We start from the raw sequence: 20914 nt of genomic DNA on the forward strand, positions 1-20914 counted from the left end.
GATTTGGTTTTAAGCTCTGTTAACTGAAGTGCTTTAAATGCTGAAAGTCATGATTGAAGGTGTGCAGGTAAAAAGCATTGAAATAGCATTTGCTCAGCATCAAATTTACTTTTTTTTTTTGGTGTGTGTGTATATTGGACACAAGTGTAGGATGTGTTTGGCCATGAATTTGGACCATATCGTGGTTCTGCTGGTGTCAGTGTCAGAAAGTAAGTGGTGGATTCTGAGAAGATGATGTAATTCCTGGTACTCCTCTAACTAGAGATGATTTTAAGATATTTCTTCCCTGTTTATACTTTTATATTCATATAACTTTAAATATACTTACATTCCTTATTGCTTAAAAACCTCACTATTAAAATGCCCCTTTTACACAACAGGGAGAAAAAGAACAAAACCCAGAACAAAACAAAAAGCCAACCAACGCCTCCTTTTTTGTGATTTATAGACAGTCTTTGAAGATAAGTTGTGGGTCCAGTTCACCTTAATCTCTGTGATGTGCCCTATATGATTTGCCTAAAGTTGACCATAGGCCTATGCTGTGAGTGTTGAGGCTGTTAAAGGCTCACAGATGACAAATATAATACTGCAATTTATTTCCAGGCACCCCAAACTCCATCCCTGATAATTCAGCCTGATTACACTTGTTGTGGGTACTGTACATAATCCATGGCTAGCTCTGCTCTCCACCAACATGTCATTGTGCTAATGGTAGGTGAAGTCAAACATACCCCAGTAAAGTAGGAGATTAAATGCTCTTGTATATGTTAGAAGGAAGACATCCCCAGGTCATTGAACTGCTGGTAAAACTAAGTCATCAACCAGTGCGTCCTTTCATATGAGATCACTAATTCTGGGAGTTCTGAGAGTGAGTAGCTTGCTTGCAATGGGTTGTGAAACAGGGCATCAAGGATGTGTCTCACCAGAGAGACAGAATCATGTCCTTATACAGAATTCAACAGAGCATGGACTTGAACACAGGTGCCTTGCGTCCTGGGCAAACCTCCTGCTGCGTATACGCTGTGTGTGTCCTCCCTACCTGCTCACAAGCTCAGCCCAAACCAGTACACTTCCAGTGCATTTTTTAGATACATCTGCATTAAATGAAATCTGCTGAGTTGGAAAACTCCTCACTACCTGTATTTGTGACCACCTAACAGACTTTTCTAGTCTTGGTCACAGGAAGAGAAGCTAAAAATGAGCTATTGTTGTTAAGAGAGATGTAATAAGTGAAAAGAACCAGACTTGCTGACCTTGCCTCTCTCAATGAAAGGGTAGGACCCTGCTGAGTGTACAGCTTTATCCATGTCAGCTTGGGCAGCAAGCTGCTATCTCCCAGTTAAAAGCTATGAAATTGGAGCTTACCTGTAATCTTTAGCAGGTATAAAAATACAAATAGAGCTTTTCAGACCTATGTTTCCAGTATAACGATGCTGGGAGCAATACAGTCCCAGTATCGGTACAATATCAGTACAGTGCAACTGCCCAGAGAAGAGCACTGACGCTGTCCCAACACTGTACATCTCTGCAACTGCAGTAATTATATGGATCAGCAATATCCCAACAGAAGGCAGAGAAAATAATGAACTCCTGTCTCTAGCTTTGGCAATGTTATTAGGGAGGGGATGTGCACTGTTTGCACTGCAGTGGAACAGATTATGGTGCTTGCCATAATATCTGTCATTATAATATTAGAAAATGTAAGAAGAATATGAAGTGTTCATCTTTTTAATGACAAGCTCCATCTTCAGAATGGAAACAAGAATAATTTTGTGTGATCTACCTTTTGTAGTTTGAGCTTTATATCAAGGAGAAGACGTGTTTGTAGTCATCTTTTTCTAGTTTTAATAGATAAAGTGAAGTTCCATATCCTTGAAAAAAGTGGGACACAAATAGCACAAAAGGCATAATTGTACCAAACCTATCTTAAATAGCAGATGTCATTCTATTTCTGGGGGCATACCGTTATTAGATTAATCAAAGCAATGTTATGCAGTGTTAAAGGAACATCAGCACTACAGCTAATTATAAAAATGAAATTAAAATTGCTGGGTTTGCTTCTTCTCCAGTTTTTCCTCGTTTGAAGGATAGAGAAGGTGGAGAGCAGCAATGAAACTCTTTCACATAGAGAAGGTTTGTTTTTTACTCAGGGTATTGATCACTGGATACTACATTTCACACCTTGAGATTAGTTATTTGGTCCTGACCCAGAGCAGGACCAAGCTCAGGTCTTCCTGGCTTGTGGCTTTACTATAAAAGCTGACATTTGCTGACTGCAATTGTTGCACAGCACTGGGGATACAACATTTATTTCCTAATTGAAATACCAGGGAAGACCATCTCTACCAAGGCTGATGGTCTTTACAGAACTCTGTAAGAGAGGAGGGCAGCATCGGCTTGGTTTGATTGATAGTAAAGAATTCTGACTTCTGTTTTCATCTTATCAATGTGGCATCATATACTGACTATATTTGCTGTAGGAGAAATAAAAAAAACTCCAGAAAATAAAGATGAGGCTGGAAACACTATTTTTCTGTATGTCACCCAGCAAAGGGAAAACAAACCCAACCAAAGCTATAGCACTTGAGAGCCCACAGTCACCTGTAGTGGGAGGTGGAAGGATGCCACTGTGTTGCAAAGCAAAGGTTAAAAGGCAACTTGACCGTGTGGAGGGAAGATGAATGAAGGAGGAGGGCACTTTAATGTAGCAGATAATAGCACAAAAAATATCAAGCTGCTGGAAAATGAAGGGACACAAATTTAAATTAAACATAAGTGAGGGTAATTAACTACAGGAGCCAGCTATTGAGGGAGGCAATAGATCTTTTTGTCAGGATTGGAAGCCCTTCTAAACAGTTTCTATGTAAAATAATGGTCTTAATTCAGAAATTCTGTGGGTTATGCACATGAAGACAGAAACCCAGATCATTAGGCATGTCGAAATGAAGCAGTCTTTGCATATCTGTTAGGAATTCCATTTGTTCAGGCTTGGGTTGGGGTTTTTTTTCAGGCATCATTCTGTACAGTTGACAAAACCAGCCTATTAAATTTGATTTACTGCTTTCAACTTTTGCTGGTAAGCATTTCAGCTTACACACAGTTTTATCAACAGCTCTGAAAGGTTGAAATGAGCCAGTCTGGATACATTGGTCTGGTTTTCATGGTGTAATTCATTTATGAAGTTAAATTGATTGACCCCATAAAGCTTTAAAATGTATGACTCATGTCTGGAGGAGCTATCAGAGCAATAAGTTCATATATTTAGTATTTGGGGATCCAAATGGTTGGGGATATTCTTTCATTTTCTTTTGTTTCCTTTGTTTTGGGTTTAATTTGTTTGAGGTTTTTCTTTTGGTGTGGTTTCCCTTGTGGATTTCATCCTTTCCAGTAATATTGAAGTTTGTTTTGAGCAATGAAATAACATGTTCCATCAACAGTCATACCAATGAAGCTGAGTTGCCAACTTATCTGTGTCTTTTCTATCCATACACTTCAATAACTTCAGCCTCGTCAGAACAGCTGCACAATATTGCAGTTCTCTGGCCAAGACGCAGCATTAGGCCTTAAAAAAACAACCCAAGAGCCAGCAATTTGGTGTGGGTAAGTCTGTATTCACATCCATGCTGGATACATACAGACTGTATGGGCTGTCTTGCCTCCTTTACCATGGGCATATAGTTGAAGCTCCTACTTAGCTGCATAATATTTAGTAATCAATTGTTGCTGCGGTTTCCATCCTTCTGTCAGACTATTGAAATTGGTCAATGGGCTGAAAACTGGGAGAGAGTTGTGGGGGCAGAAAGAGCTGACCAGGGACTTGCAGACAGAACAACTATAAATCCTCGGTTCCTTGGGATTTCTGACAACAGTTGGCAAAGGACCAAACTGGGAGTTAGTTCATCTGAGTATACTGGGGGACAAAAGCTGCTAGTAAAGGGCTTTTTAAGGCAACAGCGAAATTGGATCTGGAGTGGCCTCATTGACAGTGTGTACAGGCAAACTGCAGTCAATCCCATTACAGGCAGTACTCTTACTCGTGGTCAAGCTTAGCAGCCCTGGTACTGCTGTCTGTGTTGCAATAGAGCCCTTACCCTGAGTAACCAGCTGGAAAAAGTTGCATTTTCATGGGCGAAGAGAGTAGTGTCTTAGGTGATGCAGAGCAATGGTTTACCGGGGGAAATCACTTTCCATCCTGCTGTGGTGTTCATCACATTGCCATTTGGTTTTCATAGAATCCTAGAATCCTAGAATGGTTAGGGTTAGAAAGTACCTTAAAATCATCTAGTTCCAACCCCCCTGCCCTTGACTTTAGCTCCATCCCAGGTGTGCCACCAGGTCTCTGTGCACCACTAGTGATTCACAGGCCATGTCTTAGCCTTGAAGACTGCCCTCTCCTTTCTAATCAGGATTATTTCTCTATGTCCCAGGACTTCTCACTAATCTTGTTGATACAGTTCCTGCAACTGCTGTCTCCAGGTTATCTCCAAGGGAGACTCTCCTGTTTTCTCTGGTCTCTGCTGTGGCACTTGTTTGGCCCAATCCTCATAAGAATCTGTAGGGCTTTTTGAGACCTGATCTCACCTTACCTCCTCTCTTCCCAGGCTTTCGTCCATTCCTATGTAAACAATTTTCTTAGCCTGTGGTTGCCCCTTCACTGTCCCAGGACTCCAGCATCCCATGGAAGAGTATCTGTTCAGTAGGTACAGTTTGCAGAAAAGTGTCTCACACAGGCAAGGAGAATCCAGCCTCTTGGTTCTCCAGCTCAGAATTTGTAAGCTTCTGTGGTTTGAAAACAGAGAGTTCTTTGCAGTAGTAAATCACACACTCTTATGTCTGATCTCAGAGGTGGCCAGCATGTTACCCATTTGGGAACTTGGTCCTTCTCTAGTGTGAGGTGTCCCTGCCCATGGCAGGGGAGTTGGAACAAGATGATCTTAGGGTCCTTTCCAACCCTAACTATTCTATGATTCTCCACCTTGGTTCATTCCAGTGATGTAGAAAGTGTCGAGTTAAACATAGCACAAGAGAAGCCTGAAAAATGCATAACATTGTCGCATGGAAATGCATGAAATTAATCTCTTCCTTTAACGTGTTCAATTTGAAGTACCCCAGAGTTTTGTTGTCTGTGGTTTGTTTTTTAAAAATTATTATTTTATTTTATTTTATTTTATTTTATTTTGGAAACATCTCCCACTTCTATGGAAAATGGCCTCATTAAGCTGATTGGGATCTAACAGGCCTGTGTTGTGTGACACTTAACTGCCTTGAGTTCCTATGCACTGCAGGGTATGTGGTATTTTATGGTGTTAGAGACTAGGGGGGAGGAAGAGAGTTAATATTCAGTGCCTCTTGGAAAGAAATCCACTTATGCCTCCTTATAAACCCTCCTATCATGCATGGTTTTATCTTTCATTCCAAGTGACGTACACATTACTGATGTTAAGTTGTAAGAGCTGCATAAGAGCATTACGCTGTTTGTAACTTCCGGGTCTGATTCTAGCGCTGCACATGGTTCTCCATTCACATTCCATTTTATGTCCATTGTTTTAAAGGAGAATTAGCACAAAAAGAAGCTGTTGTGTTAGGACGAGTTGCTTTATAACTTGAGCCTTGGAAAACTCCACAGTCACAGAGAGTTTGATGCAATCAAATGCTTGTTCTTTTGAGTCAATGTCAGTGTTAATACCTGCTCATGGCACCTTTGTACCACCTCACTAAAGATTTCTTCACACATGACACATAATTAACCCACGCTTGGCACCGGTAAGTCAGTGAGCATTATCCTGTGTACTGAGGTATCAGCCAGCATCTGGATAAAGCAAGCAGATCTCTAGGCAACAGTCACAGGGCTTGCAAATGTCTCATCCTCTGCATGATCTCCTCCACAAGAGCAGAAATTATTATCATCACAAGGATAATAAACTATCCCTCCCTGCAGTACGATGTTCATAGCAAGTGATGTATAGATCTCCCTTATCTCATAATGCCTTTGCCTGCCTACAGTGAATATATAGAATATGGGATCATATACCAGCCTGTTTGAATTGCAACTTGTCTGTCAGGACAGATAAAATCTGCCTATTCTTTGAACTAACACTGGCATGAGTTAGTTATTCTGGCTACCATGAAAGTCACATAGCAGACTAAACTCTTTCTTTTCCTTCTTTATCAGATGCTTTTTCATCCAGTAAACTGTCCCATAGAAATTCAGAGCAGTGCTGGCCAAGGAAAGTGAAAGTATTTTTTTCCTGTATGCATCTTCCACCATCTTTATATGTGTCCCTCCTGGAGAAGCATAGAGCTGGGAGGTGCTGGGTTAGGCAGCAATTTTCCTTTTGCTCACAGAACTACTTTTGCTGTGGTGTACCAAATAGTCTGAGCCAGATGGCCTTTTTGAGATGGATCTGGAAAGGTGCTGCTTATGAACAGAAACATATTCGGTCAGGGTAATTAATACCTGTAATCTTTTAGAGGGCTTTTTGATTTGTTTTTCTTAAACAAGATGAAAGCTCCCTCATTTTTCATGTGGTTCAGCTACTTAATCCAAGCTGCCTTTTTTTTTTTTACCTCTTATTGATATAAGCATCTGTCTGGGTGCTTTGTTGGTCTAGTATTTATCAGGTTGAGAGGTGGAGCCTCAGTAGAGGCTCTTTCACTTCAGTTCAGCTAGATGTTCATTGCATGGTGTCCCTGCCCCCAGGATTTTGCCAGATGAAGTGCTGAGTAACCACTGAACTTTACCTGTCAGGTCAGGAAAGATACCCTCTGAGTTTGCTGTGTGCTCTTTGCTTTCAGACAGCACATTGGGCGTGGGCTGGGAGAGCTGCTGAATCAAAAACCTCAGTGGTGTTTGGAGCTTTCATTTTCACCTGCTTAGCTGGAGTATGCATTTGTCTGCAGGATAGTAATAGATGTGCTGGTGCCTTGCTGCCCTTCTGGACGCAGCAGACAGCAAGGCTCCAGTGGAGCCATAAAGTACGCTCCTTTTCTGATTCACACTACAGTCTCAACTGCTGTTCTCCATGTGGCTTGGATCTAACTTTTACTTCCCTGAACAGTGGTTATCTGACACCCATCTGCAAATACAGGCCTTATGGTTTTGCATGCAAAATCTGCCAGGCTGCTTTTTGACCTATTTCTGGACATTTCTGTAGCATAATGCAAAATCCCTTATGTTTTCATGGGCTTGTAAAGAACAAAATGTAATATTGTTCTATTCAGAACAGTTTTAAAATCTTCCAGGAAATATTTTGATGCAAAAAACCCCATGGATCATCAACTGATGTCGGTCACCTGAGAGCCAGAGATGAGCCGCAGCACAGAGGCCAGGCTCTGAGAGCATGGTTGGCCAAAAAACATTTTGCCCAAGGGGAAGGAAGCTCTGGTTTCTGGTCAATGCAGTATTGTTGCCATCACCGTGGGAACGTAACAAATGGCTGTGTAAAGTATTCAGGACTGATGGATATGCTTACATCCTTCCCAAACATTATTGTTGATCTTTAACTACATGCGCCCAGGCAGTAACAGGTGCTTTGTTCCTTTGTTTTAGCATGATGGATTAAAAAATCCCTGTTGGGCAAGACATAAGTGGCCCTGGGGGACAGAATAGCTCTCCTGCAGCCTTCGTGGAGGGAAGAAAATGTGGTAAAGTGCAGAAATGGCTGCTCTGTGGAGCAGAGAGCATGCTGTGGGGAGGGCTGTCATTTTAGCATTGAGACTATCTCGCTGAAACCATCTTGGGCATTTGCAGGTCCCTCTACATCTGGTAGAACATTAGTGAAAACCAGTTACTGAAATATAAAATGTGGACAGATTTAAGTCTTGCAAAGCTTGTCTTCATAAGACCCACCTTTTAGTGGATGTGCCGCTGACCTAATACCAGTTTTCCTGTCAAGGGAGAGGTGTTAGTCTGACATCTGCTTGGGGAACATCCAAAGACAGAAACTTTGTCTCTCTGGGAGAAGATGGAGGAAGGAACCCAGGAGATCTCAGTACACTGTGTCCAGCCACTAGAGTGGAAGGTCAAGAGAATACACATCTAGTGTACTGTTCCAGGTTCCCCACTGCATCTTCAATATGGGCTTTTGCTCTTGTAATATGCAGAAGAGCTGTGTAATTCCACTAGTCTGCATTCTTTAAAAGTTAAAAGTGTATCTATAAGTTTTTCTGCAATGGGTGGATGAATAGAAGAATAAATAAAGTGGGGAAGTTCTATACAAGCTACATCCATGAGCAGAGAAAAAAAAAGACTAATGTAGAAGATTTTTCAGTAAAAACATAATAAAGACTAAAATTAAGGTCCCAGTCCTACCAATCTTGCACATGGGTATTTATCAAGGGTGCTCACATACTAGTGGTCACTATCAAGCTAAAGATCTGTAGTAGATTAGATTAAGCAAAAATATGGTTAAGTTGCTGTAGTATCCAGTCTCAGTAACACCATGGTCCACTCGCACTGTAGGAGCTCACATGTTATCGGACAGACCTCCTTAGGCAGAGTTCAGTTCATGTGAGCTCAGTACCCATGATTGTGCCAGATTTTTGAATGAACCTTGATCCTATTTAGATAACAAAAGCAATGGATTGATATATTGACAGTGTTAAATGTGAGAATGGATATTGAGCAGTTTTTGAGATGATAGGGAAATTATTATAGCTGACAGGCTCAAAAATCTGGCTCTTAACAAAGGGAAATCAAGTTGAGTTTTGAAAGGCATCTAAATGACTATGAATGTCATTAGGACATTATGACATATGACTATGCCCAGTGCTCATTGGACTAAAATGTATGAGAAGTGCACAGCTCTCTCGAGCACCCACAGATATGCCAGTTGAAGGCTTCAGCCAGATTTCAGCAGCTGTACTAATGTTTTCCACTCTGTGCTGGAAGCTATGCACCTTGCACTGAACAACATTGAAAATCTGTGATTACTATTGGTAATTACTTGATCTTTATTAACTGGCCTATTTATGCAGCAAATGTGTTATAAAAGGAGAAGGGGCTGTCAATGTGCTTCACATGATACTGAGCATATGGGCAAGTCAGTATGTTGCATAAACTTTTATCTTCCTTAGAAACTATGGCAGGAGGCTCCCATATTTTGTCTTTGAGGTACAACGTTTAATTACGATCCTGCCGTAGACCTTATGATGACTGTGAGTAAGGAAAGCCCATTAAAAAGGGGAAGATCAAACCATGTGATCTGTGAGTTGGACAGTAGTGGTCATTTACTGACAGTGTTCTGTAAGCCAGGAAGAACAAACTTTAAGTTGGATGGGTTCAAAGGGGAAAAAAGTATAGCTCTGGAGTGGTTATGCATTATTTTTATGATGCTTGTGAAATAGTTATTAAGAGCCTAGACAGATAATAGCAGAAGGTGAGTGAAACACCTGAGATGGTGTTTGGCATTGCCACAAAGCATTCTGGGGGCAGAAATAATGATATTGTTCTTGTTTGCAGCCAGCAAAATCTTGAAAGCAGAGTCTCCAGACTATGCAATACCGCATTTCCACTTCAAAGCAGCAGGCATTTTCAGCCTGTGGAGCACAGTTTCAATGCTCTGATGGAAACATTGTGCTTCCAGGCCCTTTGGGTTAAGATCTGATAAGGTGCAATGGGACTATATAATGTTGAATTTAATTACGAGAGGAAAAAGAATAAGAGAAGGAGACAGAGATTTAGTAAAATGGATTGAGTCTTGCTTTCATCTCCTTATGAACATGAACTCTCTTCCCCACACTTGGGCAGTATGAGAAATGTCCTAATAAATCCCGAGAAGTTACTGGGTACTTTTCACTGCCTGATGGATGGTTTTCATAATGTGGTGGAGTTCAGCCTTTTGTCATTATTTGAGTCCCAAGATCAGTCCTGCCCTGCTTTCACCTTTCTTGGGAATAGATATGAGATTAAGAAATGTGTTACGAACACCTAAAATTGGCAGTTTCCCCAACCTTCAGTGTTCCAAAGTTAACAGTAATAAGGAAGCAACATGCTCTTTGGCATTACTCTACTTTCCTCTCCATCTCAGCTGTGGTTTGAATCTGGGAGTATTAATACACTGCTTACTAGCAATGTGTTGGGAATAGCTGCAGAACAGATTCGTGGCAGCTGCTCTCTGCTCTAAGCTACAGAGATGCCCTGGGGATTTACTTGCATCATAGCAAATGTCCATAAGCATACTCAGAAGGAGAATGCAGACAGCATGTTGCTCTTCCCACCTGATTTTGTTGTAGTGGTTGTTTTCCAATTCTCTCTCTGGGGCCTCCACAGTAATAAGCAGGTCAACATAATCATTTTGTTATGAGAAGGAAATGTAGAAATAATACTTTAAGGTGTCCCTGCCCCTGGAAGGGTGGTTGGAACTAGATGATCTTAAGGTCCTTTCCAACCCAAACCGTTCTATGATTTTTATAAATTAAGGGGGAGAGTAAATTGAAAACTTTCTGTATTTTTAAGAAGTATTGAATTTGTATCTAGACTTATTACCAATGTAACTCATTCAGCTATTCAGCTTTTCCCAGACAACTGTCCTTAAGAGAGGCGCTTAAAAGTTGGGACAGCCTCAGGAGATATCCCCTGGGAGTGGATTGCAATGTTCTGGGAAACCACCCTGTTTGCCACAATAGACACAGAGAGCCAAATGCATCTTTGACAGCCACAGCTGCTGTATTTTGGTGACAGTTAGGATGTTCTTTAAAAGGGCAATTATGGATACAGATAACTACTCTCATAAAAGAGTTTATGAGAGTAAAGGATATTTATCCTGGGGTAAAGGTTGGACTTGATGGTCTTAAAGGTCTTTTCCGACCTAGTTGATTCTATGATTCTATAAAAATCATAAATGCTGGATGGCATCCCAAAAGACTACCTGCTTCACCTTCCTGTTCTTAAAAAGGTCTGATGATGGAGATGCCATGGTCTCTCTAGTAAGTCTGATCGCCTTACAGTGCTTCACTATCTATATAACATCTAACCTGAATACCTTAGGAGTCTGAACCCATGATTTCTTGTCTTATCCAGAACTTTCATGAAGAAGAGGCTGTTTCTTCTCTCCTTTTTAGCAGCCTGTGAAAAATGTTGTCATCTAAAAATCATAGAATTATACAACATTTTATAGGTCAGAAGGGACCCCTGGGAATTACCTAATCCATCCTCCTGCTCAAAGCAGGGCTAACTTCCAAGTTAGCACAAGACCCTGTACAGTTTTGAGTATTTCCAGGGACAGAGATAGCATAGTGCCTCCAGGCTCCTGCTCCAGTCCTTAACCAGCCTTATATGATGCTGGGTTCCCACAACCTTTTCGTAACAGGATGGAGTTGCTGATTTATGATCATCTGGTGACCTCCAGCAATCTCCAGGCCTTTTTCTGTAGGACAGCTGTATTTCTAATTGAATAGACTAATTCCCTGTCCTGTATTTGGGTAGCTGATTATCTCTGCTTAAGTCCTTCATTGTGCATTTGATGGTATTGAATACCATCCCATTTATTTCTGATCCTATTTCCAGTTTGGCAAGACCATTTGAATTACAAACCTTTATCATACTAGCAGCCTTTCCTGGCATGATGTTGTCTGTACATTCCATCATAATGCTCTCTTGTACTGAAAATATAATACTCTATTTCCTTTTGTGGGTCGACATATAGGTTCATTTATTTGCACCTCTCCCAGAGCAATGACAGAAGTGCAGAGAAAAAGTCAACCTGCATTGGATTTTGCTAACAACTGGACTTTGCAAAGTTAAAACAGCAAATGGAATTGATTCAAAATCCATTTAAAGGTGATTCCAGTGTGTTCAGCATGCTTGAGATCAAGCATGAGACAAGTTAGCAGCAGAGACAATTTATCTGGAGGCTTTAGAGAGAGGAAGTATGTTTAAACTAATTTATTTAGAATTATTTAATTTTTTAAAATCGTGATTTAAAAGCTAGCTCTTGGTGGGAGCTCTGTGCACACAATGAGCATGTTTGGCCTTGAGCACATGTATCTGGTTTTAGTTAAGCCAAGCTGGCCACACTCATTCCACCCTGCACATGATCTCATTCCATGCTCCTTGTCATGGTATCTGCACACCATCCAGCAATATATTAACAGCATGAGTAACGTGTCTTATGTTGATTATTCTGTCACCAAGGGAGAAGTGCGTCTTGTCTGGTAGGGAACTCAGATTGTTTGGAACAAAGCTCTATGCTTATGCTGGAGAAGAGTCAAGAGCTGCGCCTTGTGTTAGGAGAAAGAACTGGGAAGGTGTGTGCTGGCCCTTGGGTCTTGGGTAAGGCCATTTTGGGACTCAGACCAGCTACAACCAGAAGATTGTGGTTCCTGCACTGATGAGTTCTCCTTGCACTGTGGAAAGGCCGTTTGCACTGCTGCCAGCATGATCAGTTCATACTCTGTGACAGTTGAGACACCTCCAAATTCTCCCATTAGTCCAGGAAAGAAAATACTCCTAATAGTCTTTATTTTACATTTTATTTTACATTTAATGAAATGACCAGGTTGGTATTACAAATGCAATGTGCTGTGTGTCAGTTGAATGGAAGAAATGTCTCCAGGCTGCAGGGAGGAGAGGGAAAGCTTGAAAAACTTGTTTGGCTGCTCAGTGCTCATATTAGTTCTGTGTGCAGGGAATGAGCTGAAATCCATGCCCCTGCTGGGCCTGTTTACAGTGTGAGCTACCCACAGGACAAGTTTTCTGCTACGGTCATCTGTTCAGATTGGAAGGGAAGGGCCATTGCTAGCGGTTGTCATTAGAGGTCGCATCATTCTTTTTGCATATTGACTGAGCTAAACTCCAGCCTCAGCTCCTACCTGTGTGACAAAGGAGGTGCCTTTCTACAGCAACTCAAGTGTGAGAGCCCCAAAGCCCTTTATAGGCCAAATGAACTCCAGATTGTGCCTGGGAGCAAAGTGCTCCTCCTTTGACGAGGGGTAAAACTGAAGGACTGAAGGCTGAAGCTAATTGCTCTTTCTCCCATGTGCAGTCCTCAGAACAGAATTTTGACCCAAACATGACCCCCCTCACTCCCTGTGCTACACTTAACCGCTCTGTCTTGTTCTGCTAAAAAGGGCAGGAGAATCTGGCATTGGCTGCTGCTGGGCTTTTGCTTTTTTTGCACAATCCACATTTGGCTCTTGGAGTCCCTGCTTCCCAGGTTTGGTCCTCTTTGGCTCAGTAGCAAATAGGTCCCTGCAAATAGGAACTAAAGGGCTATGGGGTTTCCTGGCCTCCTGCTGCTGCTTTTTCTCTGGAGAGTAGCCTCTGACTCCTCAAGGACACCACAGATCCAAACCCTCTGTGCCTCTCGGCTCCTTATATGGTAACATGAAGAAGTCTTAGCATTTTAGTTCTGATTTGGAGTTACCCTGGTTGTCTTCTCAGCCATATGAGGGTGCATATGAGGGTACATATGAGCCACTAGAAACTTTAAAACCATAGGCAAATTAGTTCTTACCACCAAGAAACCATACCTTGGTTCATGCATATGTATGCTGCTGTCTCACCACTGTCTTATTGAAGACCAAGCTGTATCATTAACAATGAAATCCCCCACAAAACCTTTGCAACAGCTAGTTTTAAGCATTTCCCCCCCCCTTCTGGAAGGAGCTCAAAGAAAGATGCTTGTTGTTATAACAGCAGAAGAAAGAGGCTGAGATGGAGGGATGCCAAGCAGGCTCTGGGACAGAACTGGCTTTTCTGGCAGGCAGCACACTAACATAGAAATGATGGTGGGTAGTGAAAGCAGGAGTTAATGAAGCTGGGGACACCTAGAAGGGATTTCAAGGGGCTCTGCAGTCTTGAGCCATCACATCCAGATATGCAGGGAGTGGAGAAAATGCTCCTGAATGGGGGGGAGAGGTATCCTTGTTCATCCCAGAGCTACATGCATTTTGGTGACTTATCTCCACCTCTTACAGAAGCCACCCTACAAAAGAGGAAGAGCAGTGAGCAGAGCTGTTTTCCTGAGTGAGAAAAACACTTGTGTTTGTCTTTGGGAAGGCCTTGAGTGATTTCTCATGAATTTGTCAGAGCCTGGAATGATGCAGTTTTGCGCTGTGTTAGCGAAGAGTGCTTTGACAAGGTGAAATGTTCTTGTGCTGGAGTCCAGCCCATCCTACTGCAGGCTGTGTCCTCACAAGCGCATTGCTGGATACAGTGCTGAGGGTGCATTTGAGCATGAAACCACAAGGAAAGTAACTGTACTTAATGGCTTGAGATGTATTTAAGGGCAGAAACAAAAGGTTTTGATGGCTAAAGGAGGTCCAGCAAATTTCAGGGGCTGCGGGAGCTTGATGTCTCTTCAGGGCCAGCTGCTAGCATTTAAGAAGGCATATAAGGTTTTTCTTTTCCTTTATCTCCTCCTTAGATTCCATGCTGATGAGACACAAATCCTGACCAGCACTGAGAGCTGCACCCCCTGCCACATACCCCAGAGCCTTGTCAGCCCCAAGTTTTAAAAATAACTGTAGGTTTCTCTTCTTGTCGTGCAGGTTCCACCATATTAGCAGAGCGGCTGGGACTGTCCACACCAAGCTTGCCCACATCTTCACCGAGTTCCCCCACTGTCCTCTGCAGCGGCGTCTCTGTCCCTCTCTGCAGCTCTATCAGTGGTAAGTAAGTAAGTGTGGTGGGATACCCTGCTGCCTTTCCTTTGGCTCCCTTAGCCTGCTCCTGCATTGCCTCCCTTCACAGGCTCACACTTGCCTCCCAGAAAGACTATAAAACCACAGTGATCAATAGAGTCTCCTGTCAGCTCCCTTGGGGAGGAAGGGAGAGCCTCTGCAAAGGCTATTTTCAGTCCGGTTTACATGGAAGCCGCTTAAATGCCTAGACAGCAATATTTCTCCAACCCTTTTCATCATGAAAGGTCCCCAGGGAGGCAGCAGAGTTTCTGTTGTGTGCGTGGCTCTCTGATGCACAGCTCCCTGGAGGGCTGTGTGGCAGTGACACGTTGCATGCTAGCTTAGACTGGAGCTACGGGTATGCCTACAGCCCCACGTTCCCTCTTCACACACCTTCAGTACCCTCTTCAGGAAAAGGCAGTATTGGTATTTTTAATATGCCAATCAATTCCAGTGAGATTTAGAGAAGGGTATACGCGCTAGAAAATGATAGGTTGTTCTGCAGCATTTTTAAAGCCCCAGGTACCTGCATGATCCCAAGGCAGTGATGGTGGGATATATAACTTACCAAATCCTTGTTGTTGTTGTCCAACCCAAGAGTGTTTTTCACTGAAGGTACCTACCAGCCTCAAGTCTAATAACTGGTGACAGCAAACATTCAGATTTTTAATGGGTTTTGGGAGAAAAATGCTACCTAATCTGGCTTCATTGGTGAGGCCTCACTACGGGTGTGTGTGAGCATAATTACTACAGCCACTCATAGCTCTTAAAGCAATGACCCATTATGAGCTAGATGCTGTCCATGCATGTACCGTCCCACCCCTATCCTGAAGGATCTACGTGGGGCGATTTGAAGCCAGGCATTATGGTTCCACTTCCCTGGATTGGCCCTAGAGATGGAGCACTGCTTGTCTTGGGAGCTGCTACCACCATGTGCCGCGCAGGCTTTCCCTTTTCAAAGCAGATGGCTTGATCCACTGCTCCTGCTTTTTCCTCCTTTGTTAATGTTTAGACAGTGGTTTGAAAACATGAAAGTGCTCTCTGACCCTGCTGTGTGGGAACAGCTGTCTCTTGGTTTGCTCTATGTGGGCAGCAGATCCCAGCAGATGCCTTTCTGCTGCCTTGAGCCTTGGCATGTGAACCAGGACTCAGCAAGTGGGACAGTAGGTCACAGTAAGGACCCCTGCTCCTGGAGCATCCATTTCTGCTAGAGCATCAATCCTCCCTCTATAACTTCAGGCAGAAATTACCATGGGATGGCAGGAAGGCTTTTAAGCAGCATGAGTGACCCTGTTCTTTGTGTTTCAGGCACAGTTCCCAACTCTCCAGCCAGCTTGCCTGAGTCACCCATCTCCCCGTCCGTCTCAGGGCCTTGGGGAGATGAATGTACCATCTGCTATGAGAACATGGTAGACACAGTCATTTACTCCTGTGGACACATGTGTCTCTGCTATTCGTGTGGGCTGAAGCTCAAGAAGATGGCCAACGCTTGCTGCCCCATCTGCAGACGGGCCATCAAAGATATCATCAAAACATACCGCAGCACTTAGAGCAGCAGCAGGTGCTGTGGTGGGGACTAGGCAGGTGGGGAGAAGACTGTGAAACAACACAGGTCTTGGTCTCTAAGTCATCATCCAGGAGATTCAAAAAACATCACCCACCACCACCCTGATCCCCTCTTCCATGGAACACAGATGAGACAAGCTAAGACGCTGCTCTTCTACTCTCCAAGCAAGCCCTGGGGCTGAACTCCAGTGTGTCAGGGAAGTTGCGATGGACCACTCTCCCTTGTGGATTTTAATCTTTATCTCAAAAAAACCCAGCTGGTGCAGTCATCCCTTTTCTACACCATGCACAGCAGACAGGAGTCTCCAGTGTCTAGCAAGGACAGCGAGTGGTAAAAGGTTTAGTGCTACACATCTCCTTCCAGAGACACCGTGTGTACGGAGGACAGCTTAGCAGAAAAGGAGAAACAGAACAAACCTGTTTCCATGTACAAGCAGCCTGACTATAGGAAGCTCCTTAAAAAGGATGAAGCAAGCTTTGACCCAGTGAGGGAGGTGCAGTGAGCGCATTCACAGTGGAAAGACTGTGGCCAGTGCAGAAATGGACCCAGTATTTGTGGAGCAAAACCTGCCCCATGTCTGCAGGCAGATGAACAGCCCCTCAGGGCTGTCCCCTGCTGTTCCCTAGCAGAAGCATTCACAGCGGGTTTGGCAGCCAACACCGGCACTGGCCTTGCTTCCTCCCAGTGGTATCCAGCCACCTCATGTTGCCATCCCGTTGCACGATGAGCGGCTCTCAAAGCCCACCACCACTGATTTGTGTGTGGTCTCCACGCAGCACAAGGGATTCAGCAACATCTCTGCCCCCATGGGCCTGCAGCAGAGGGAGATGTCTCCCCACCTTCCTTCCCCTACCATCCAGACAGCACTTGTGAGGGAGAAAATAAAATAAAAGAGAAAAAAAAAAAAAAACCAAACAAAAACCCCAGCCTCACTGGGGAAGAATGTATAAACCCACATGTCTGCGGGTTTCATTTACTGGTAACTTCATCACTGTGCTTCAAGACAAAACCAGCCGGGTGGTACTCAGCCCTTCACAGCCATGGCTGTCCTTATGTGCTAGGAAGAAAGGAAAGAAAAAAAAACCAACCCAGCTTGAGGGCTTTGGTTTGTTTTGGTTGATTTAGATAAATCCCCTTCTCTCCTGCCCCTATTGGGAACCCTGCTGTCCCCATGGTGGGTGCCTGCCATGGAAGCCTCATGGCTGCTGGCCCTTAAGCCTGGTGAAGCAGCAGAAGCTGCCTGTCTCCCCTGCCTTCCAGGGCCATGCAGGAGGTAGAGACAATGTCTGGGCCCTGAGGGGTGATCAGGGCTGGGGCATAGCAGCAGTGGTGTTTGCCACACCGTATTGCTCACCAGGTCAGGCTGGAGAAGGTTGTGGAGTTGCACCCCTCCTGCAAATTCTTTTACTATGCCCCAGCATATGGCCCCTGATAGGACACAGGGGAACAGCTTGGCATAGGGATAAAAGCATTTAATGTACACTGCAGGCTGCCCTAGGCAGCATGTGGGTGAAGGAGCACTCACAGAGGCTGCTCACAAGAGCACCTGGAAAACATATCCTCACCTTGTCCTCTTAAGGAAATGACAAAAGAGGCTACTGGCTGGAGAGCACATTGTAGAGCCTTTCTCTAAAGGCATCACCATCACTGCAGCCTACCACAGGGGTCTGCAGCTACCCCCAGCCCATCCTGGCGGGCAGAACTAACTTGAACGCTGATATTCTGGTTACAGGGATTTACCTTATTTCTTTGCATACCTCTCACGTACCCCCCTAACCCAACCCTGCCCTCCAGGCTGCTGTCAAAAGCCCTGGATCATTATGGGTCCTGTGCCCAGATGCTCTCACTGAGGGGCGGAAGGAAGCCCATTTGGCACGAGTTGGGGGCAATCACAGCAGCCATGCCGGGAGCAGGCATGCAGCCAGCCTCCAGCTTACCCCAGGACAGAGCCATGACCCTCAGATACAGGGAGCCTGGTTCAGTCGTTATACAAACTCCAGTGCAAAGCTTTCAGAAAGAAGGAAGCGAAGGAGTGGGAAGGTGTTGATGAAACAGTGGATGTGGGGAAACGTGCAATAAGCAGCCTCCCAAGCCTTGACCACAACAGTGGGACCGGTTCCCCTCCGCGCAGAGCAAGCCAAGGGGTATATTTTATTTTTCCAGAAAATCCATCCATGGGTACCAGTGCAGTGGTGTGAATTCCCTTTTGAATTCAGAGTGTTTTAATATATAACTGTGTTTGTTTTACTGTGGACCAAACTCTAGGAGTTAGCAGAAGCTGAAACCTTCCCCAGCATTCAAGCTAAAAAAGTGGGGTTAAGTCCTGCTCCTGGCATCAGCTGGCCTCTGTTTGTGAGCAGGGAGGAGGAGAGCAAGGCTCTCTCCATGGAGAAAAAAACAACAGCAGCAAAAGCAGTAACAATAACAACAATTCTGACCTTTTGTTTTGTTTGACTGGTGTAGGTTCCCACGTACCTCCGTGTTCTTGTGTCATTTGCATTTCATTGCTTTACTTTAAGATGTTTTGTGTTCTGTTTAAAGAGAAGAATAACTCATTGTGAAAAATTGGATAACTGTGATTGTGAATAAAGTTGATTTAGGTATCCTGCAGCAGCATGGGTGACTGAGTGTTTACCCCTTCCACAAGCGTGGCAAAACATGATGGGCAGTGCAGCTGCAAGAGGCTAAGGTAAGAGCAACGGTAACATGAGGGCCTCTTCCCTGGGGGGAGCTGGGTGGAGAGAGCTCAGGCTTTCCTTCAGTGCTTGAGGTTGAGGGCGTGACTCCACATGTAAGGAATAAAGGAAGACACAAAAGAAAGCAAGGGTTAACTGCATTCCTGCGAGCTTAAGCCCCATGCTTCTGATCCTCTTCACACCCTCCACAGAGAGAAGCCACATCTTTACTCTCACTTTGCTTGCACTGTGTTTCCTGAGTGTCTGTAACCACAAGAAAAACTCTCCACCAGCACAAGAAAGAGAAAACATGCTGTGAGGAAACTGGGGACCATCAGGGACCAGGTAAGGTGGCTGAAGATGAGGCAGAGCAGTAGCAAAACAGCCTGGTGTCCCCATCCCTCCTCTGCAGAGATCTGCCAGTCCAACACCTGACAGGAGGATCCCAGCCCTGACTTGAGCAACGTGTTAAAGAAGCGCACCGACAAGCCCAGGTCTGGCCAAGGGAGATGCTGAGGCAAGAGGCAGATGCTTCCTGGGCATGTATCAAGGGACACAGGGACCCAAAGGGAATTTGGATTCTCCAGGGTGATGTTAGTTTCTCCAAAACCTAAAAGCTCTTCTGCTGCAGGATCTGCTCAGGAGAGCACTCCTACAACAGCCATGGGAGATTTTCTCCTCAACCTTTTGTTTAGCTATTCAGCAGATGAAAAACTGGCTGAATCACTCTCTCTTGTCACAGGACATAATTGAGTTGGCATGTTCTCTGTCAGTGTGGGTATTCCATCTGCCGTGGGACAGGGACATCTCAGGAGAGATGTCCTCAGCCTCTTCAGCTGAAGCTATTCCACTTTACAGTTCCTCCAGTGGCCCAGAACTTTCCAGGCTGAGTAAAGCAAAACCACTTCTACAGCCCAGCTTTCTCCAGCACCATCCTGAGGAGCTCTTAGCTTTTGGGACAGGGCAAGTTTGCGCATGCCTGTGCTGCAATCCAAGAGCCATTCCCAGCTCCTGGTTTCCCGGAGACAGGAGGTCTCTAGTGAGCCTGGAAAGCCCTCTCTGGCCACAGCCCCCTTGTTCCCTCAAGAGCAAGGGATAGAGCTGCACAACACAGACTCCCCCTAGAAACTAGGACACTGACCTGCCAGCTGTGCTGAGCCCAAGCACTGCCACAGATTAGGACATGTGAAGTGCTAATGCTCTGAGCCAAAACCAGATCCTTCCCTCGCACCAGCAAGAGGAACCAGGGCAGCAGCACACGAACCCTGTGCTTCCCCTGACAGCCCCAGCCTGTTCATTCCCTCCTGCAGCTACCATGTGCAATAGCCCCAGTGAGCTCTGCATCCTTATCTGCTGAGCATCGCTGGAGTCACCCTGCCCTACTCTCAAGCCATCACCTTCAGCTCACCAAATCCAAAACAGATCTGCAATTCCACCATCGCTCCCAAGCTATTCTCCACCGAGACCAACCATGGCACAGCATAGACCTGTCCCGGCGACAAGGCGTCTCAACACCGCAGCTCGCCCGCTGCTTCAGACAGGGACAGCTTCAGGGTGTCCCCGGCCAGCAGCGGCACAGCCCGCGGACCGCGCTGCGGGGCGAGGAGGAGGATGCTCCGAAAGGGATCCAGCAGCAGCAGAGCTGGTCCAGCATCGCCACCTGGTGCTCGGCTCCCGGCACGGCACACAGCTCTTTCAATGTGCGTGTGTCCCTTTTCTCTCCCTCCCCAGGTTTTTACTCCTTTTCACAAATACTACAAATACATATACGTAGGACCAGAAAAATTTAGCCTGAGTGCAGTATAACTTTGGTAAATGGCTCTCGCAGAAAAATGGGGAATGAAAGGTACAATTAAGAGTGGTTACAATATATGAGAGGATACATAAGTACATGGTGATTGCACCAGTCCAGAAAAACCCTTTCAACTCTAGGCTGGTTGGCTCACTATACACACAGGGAAAGAGGGGCACAGTTCCCAGGCACACTTGTCACTAAGTTTGTGTCTCAAGATGTCCAAGACTGTGTGCTGCCTCAGATCTAATTTCTGGC

At 44.7% G+C, this 20914-nt stretch overlaps 1 protein-coding gene across 1 annotated transcript in view; it reads left to right on the forward strand.

Annotated features, from left to right (window-relative positions):
* NEURL1 (neuralized E3 ubiquitin protein ligase 1) overlaps positions 1 to 20649 on the forward strand; it is a 161820-nt gene extending 141171 nt beyond the window's left edge. Inside the window, exons 5-6 of the mRNA XM_030487965.1 lie at positions 14491 to 14610; positions 15931 to 20649. Coding sequence (XP_030343825.1) covers positions 14491 to 14610; positions 15931 to 16172 — 362 coding nt within the window. The 3' untranslated portion in view covers positions 16173 to 20649. The remainder of the gene's footprint in view (positions 1 to 14490; positions 14611 to 15930) is intronic.
* Positions 20650 to 20914: the final 265 nt, after the last annotated feature.

This window comes from Strigops habroptila, chromosome 5 (assembly GCF_004027225.2).
Source record: "Strigops habroptila isolate Jane chromosome 5, bStrHab1.2.pri, whole genome shotgun sequence".
Lineage (NCBI taxonomy): Eukaryota > Metazoa > Chordata > Aves > Psittaciformes > Psittacidae > Strigops > Strigops habroptila.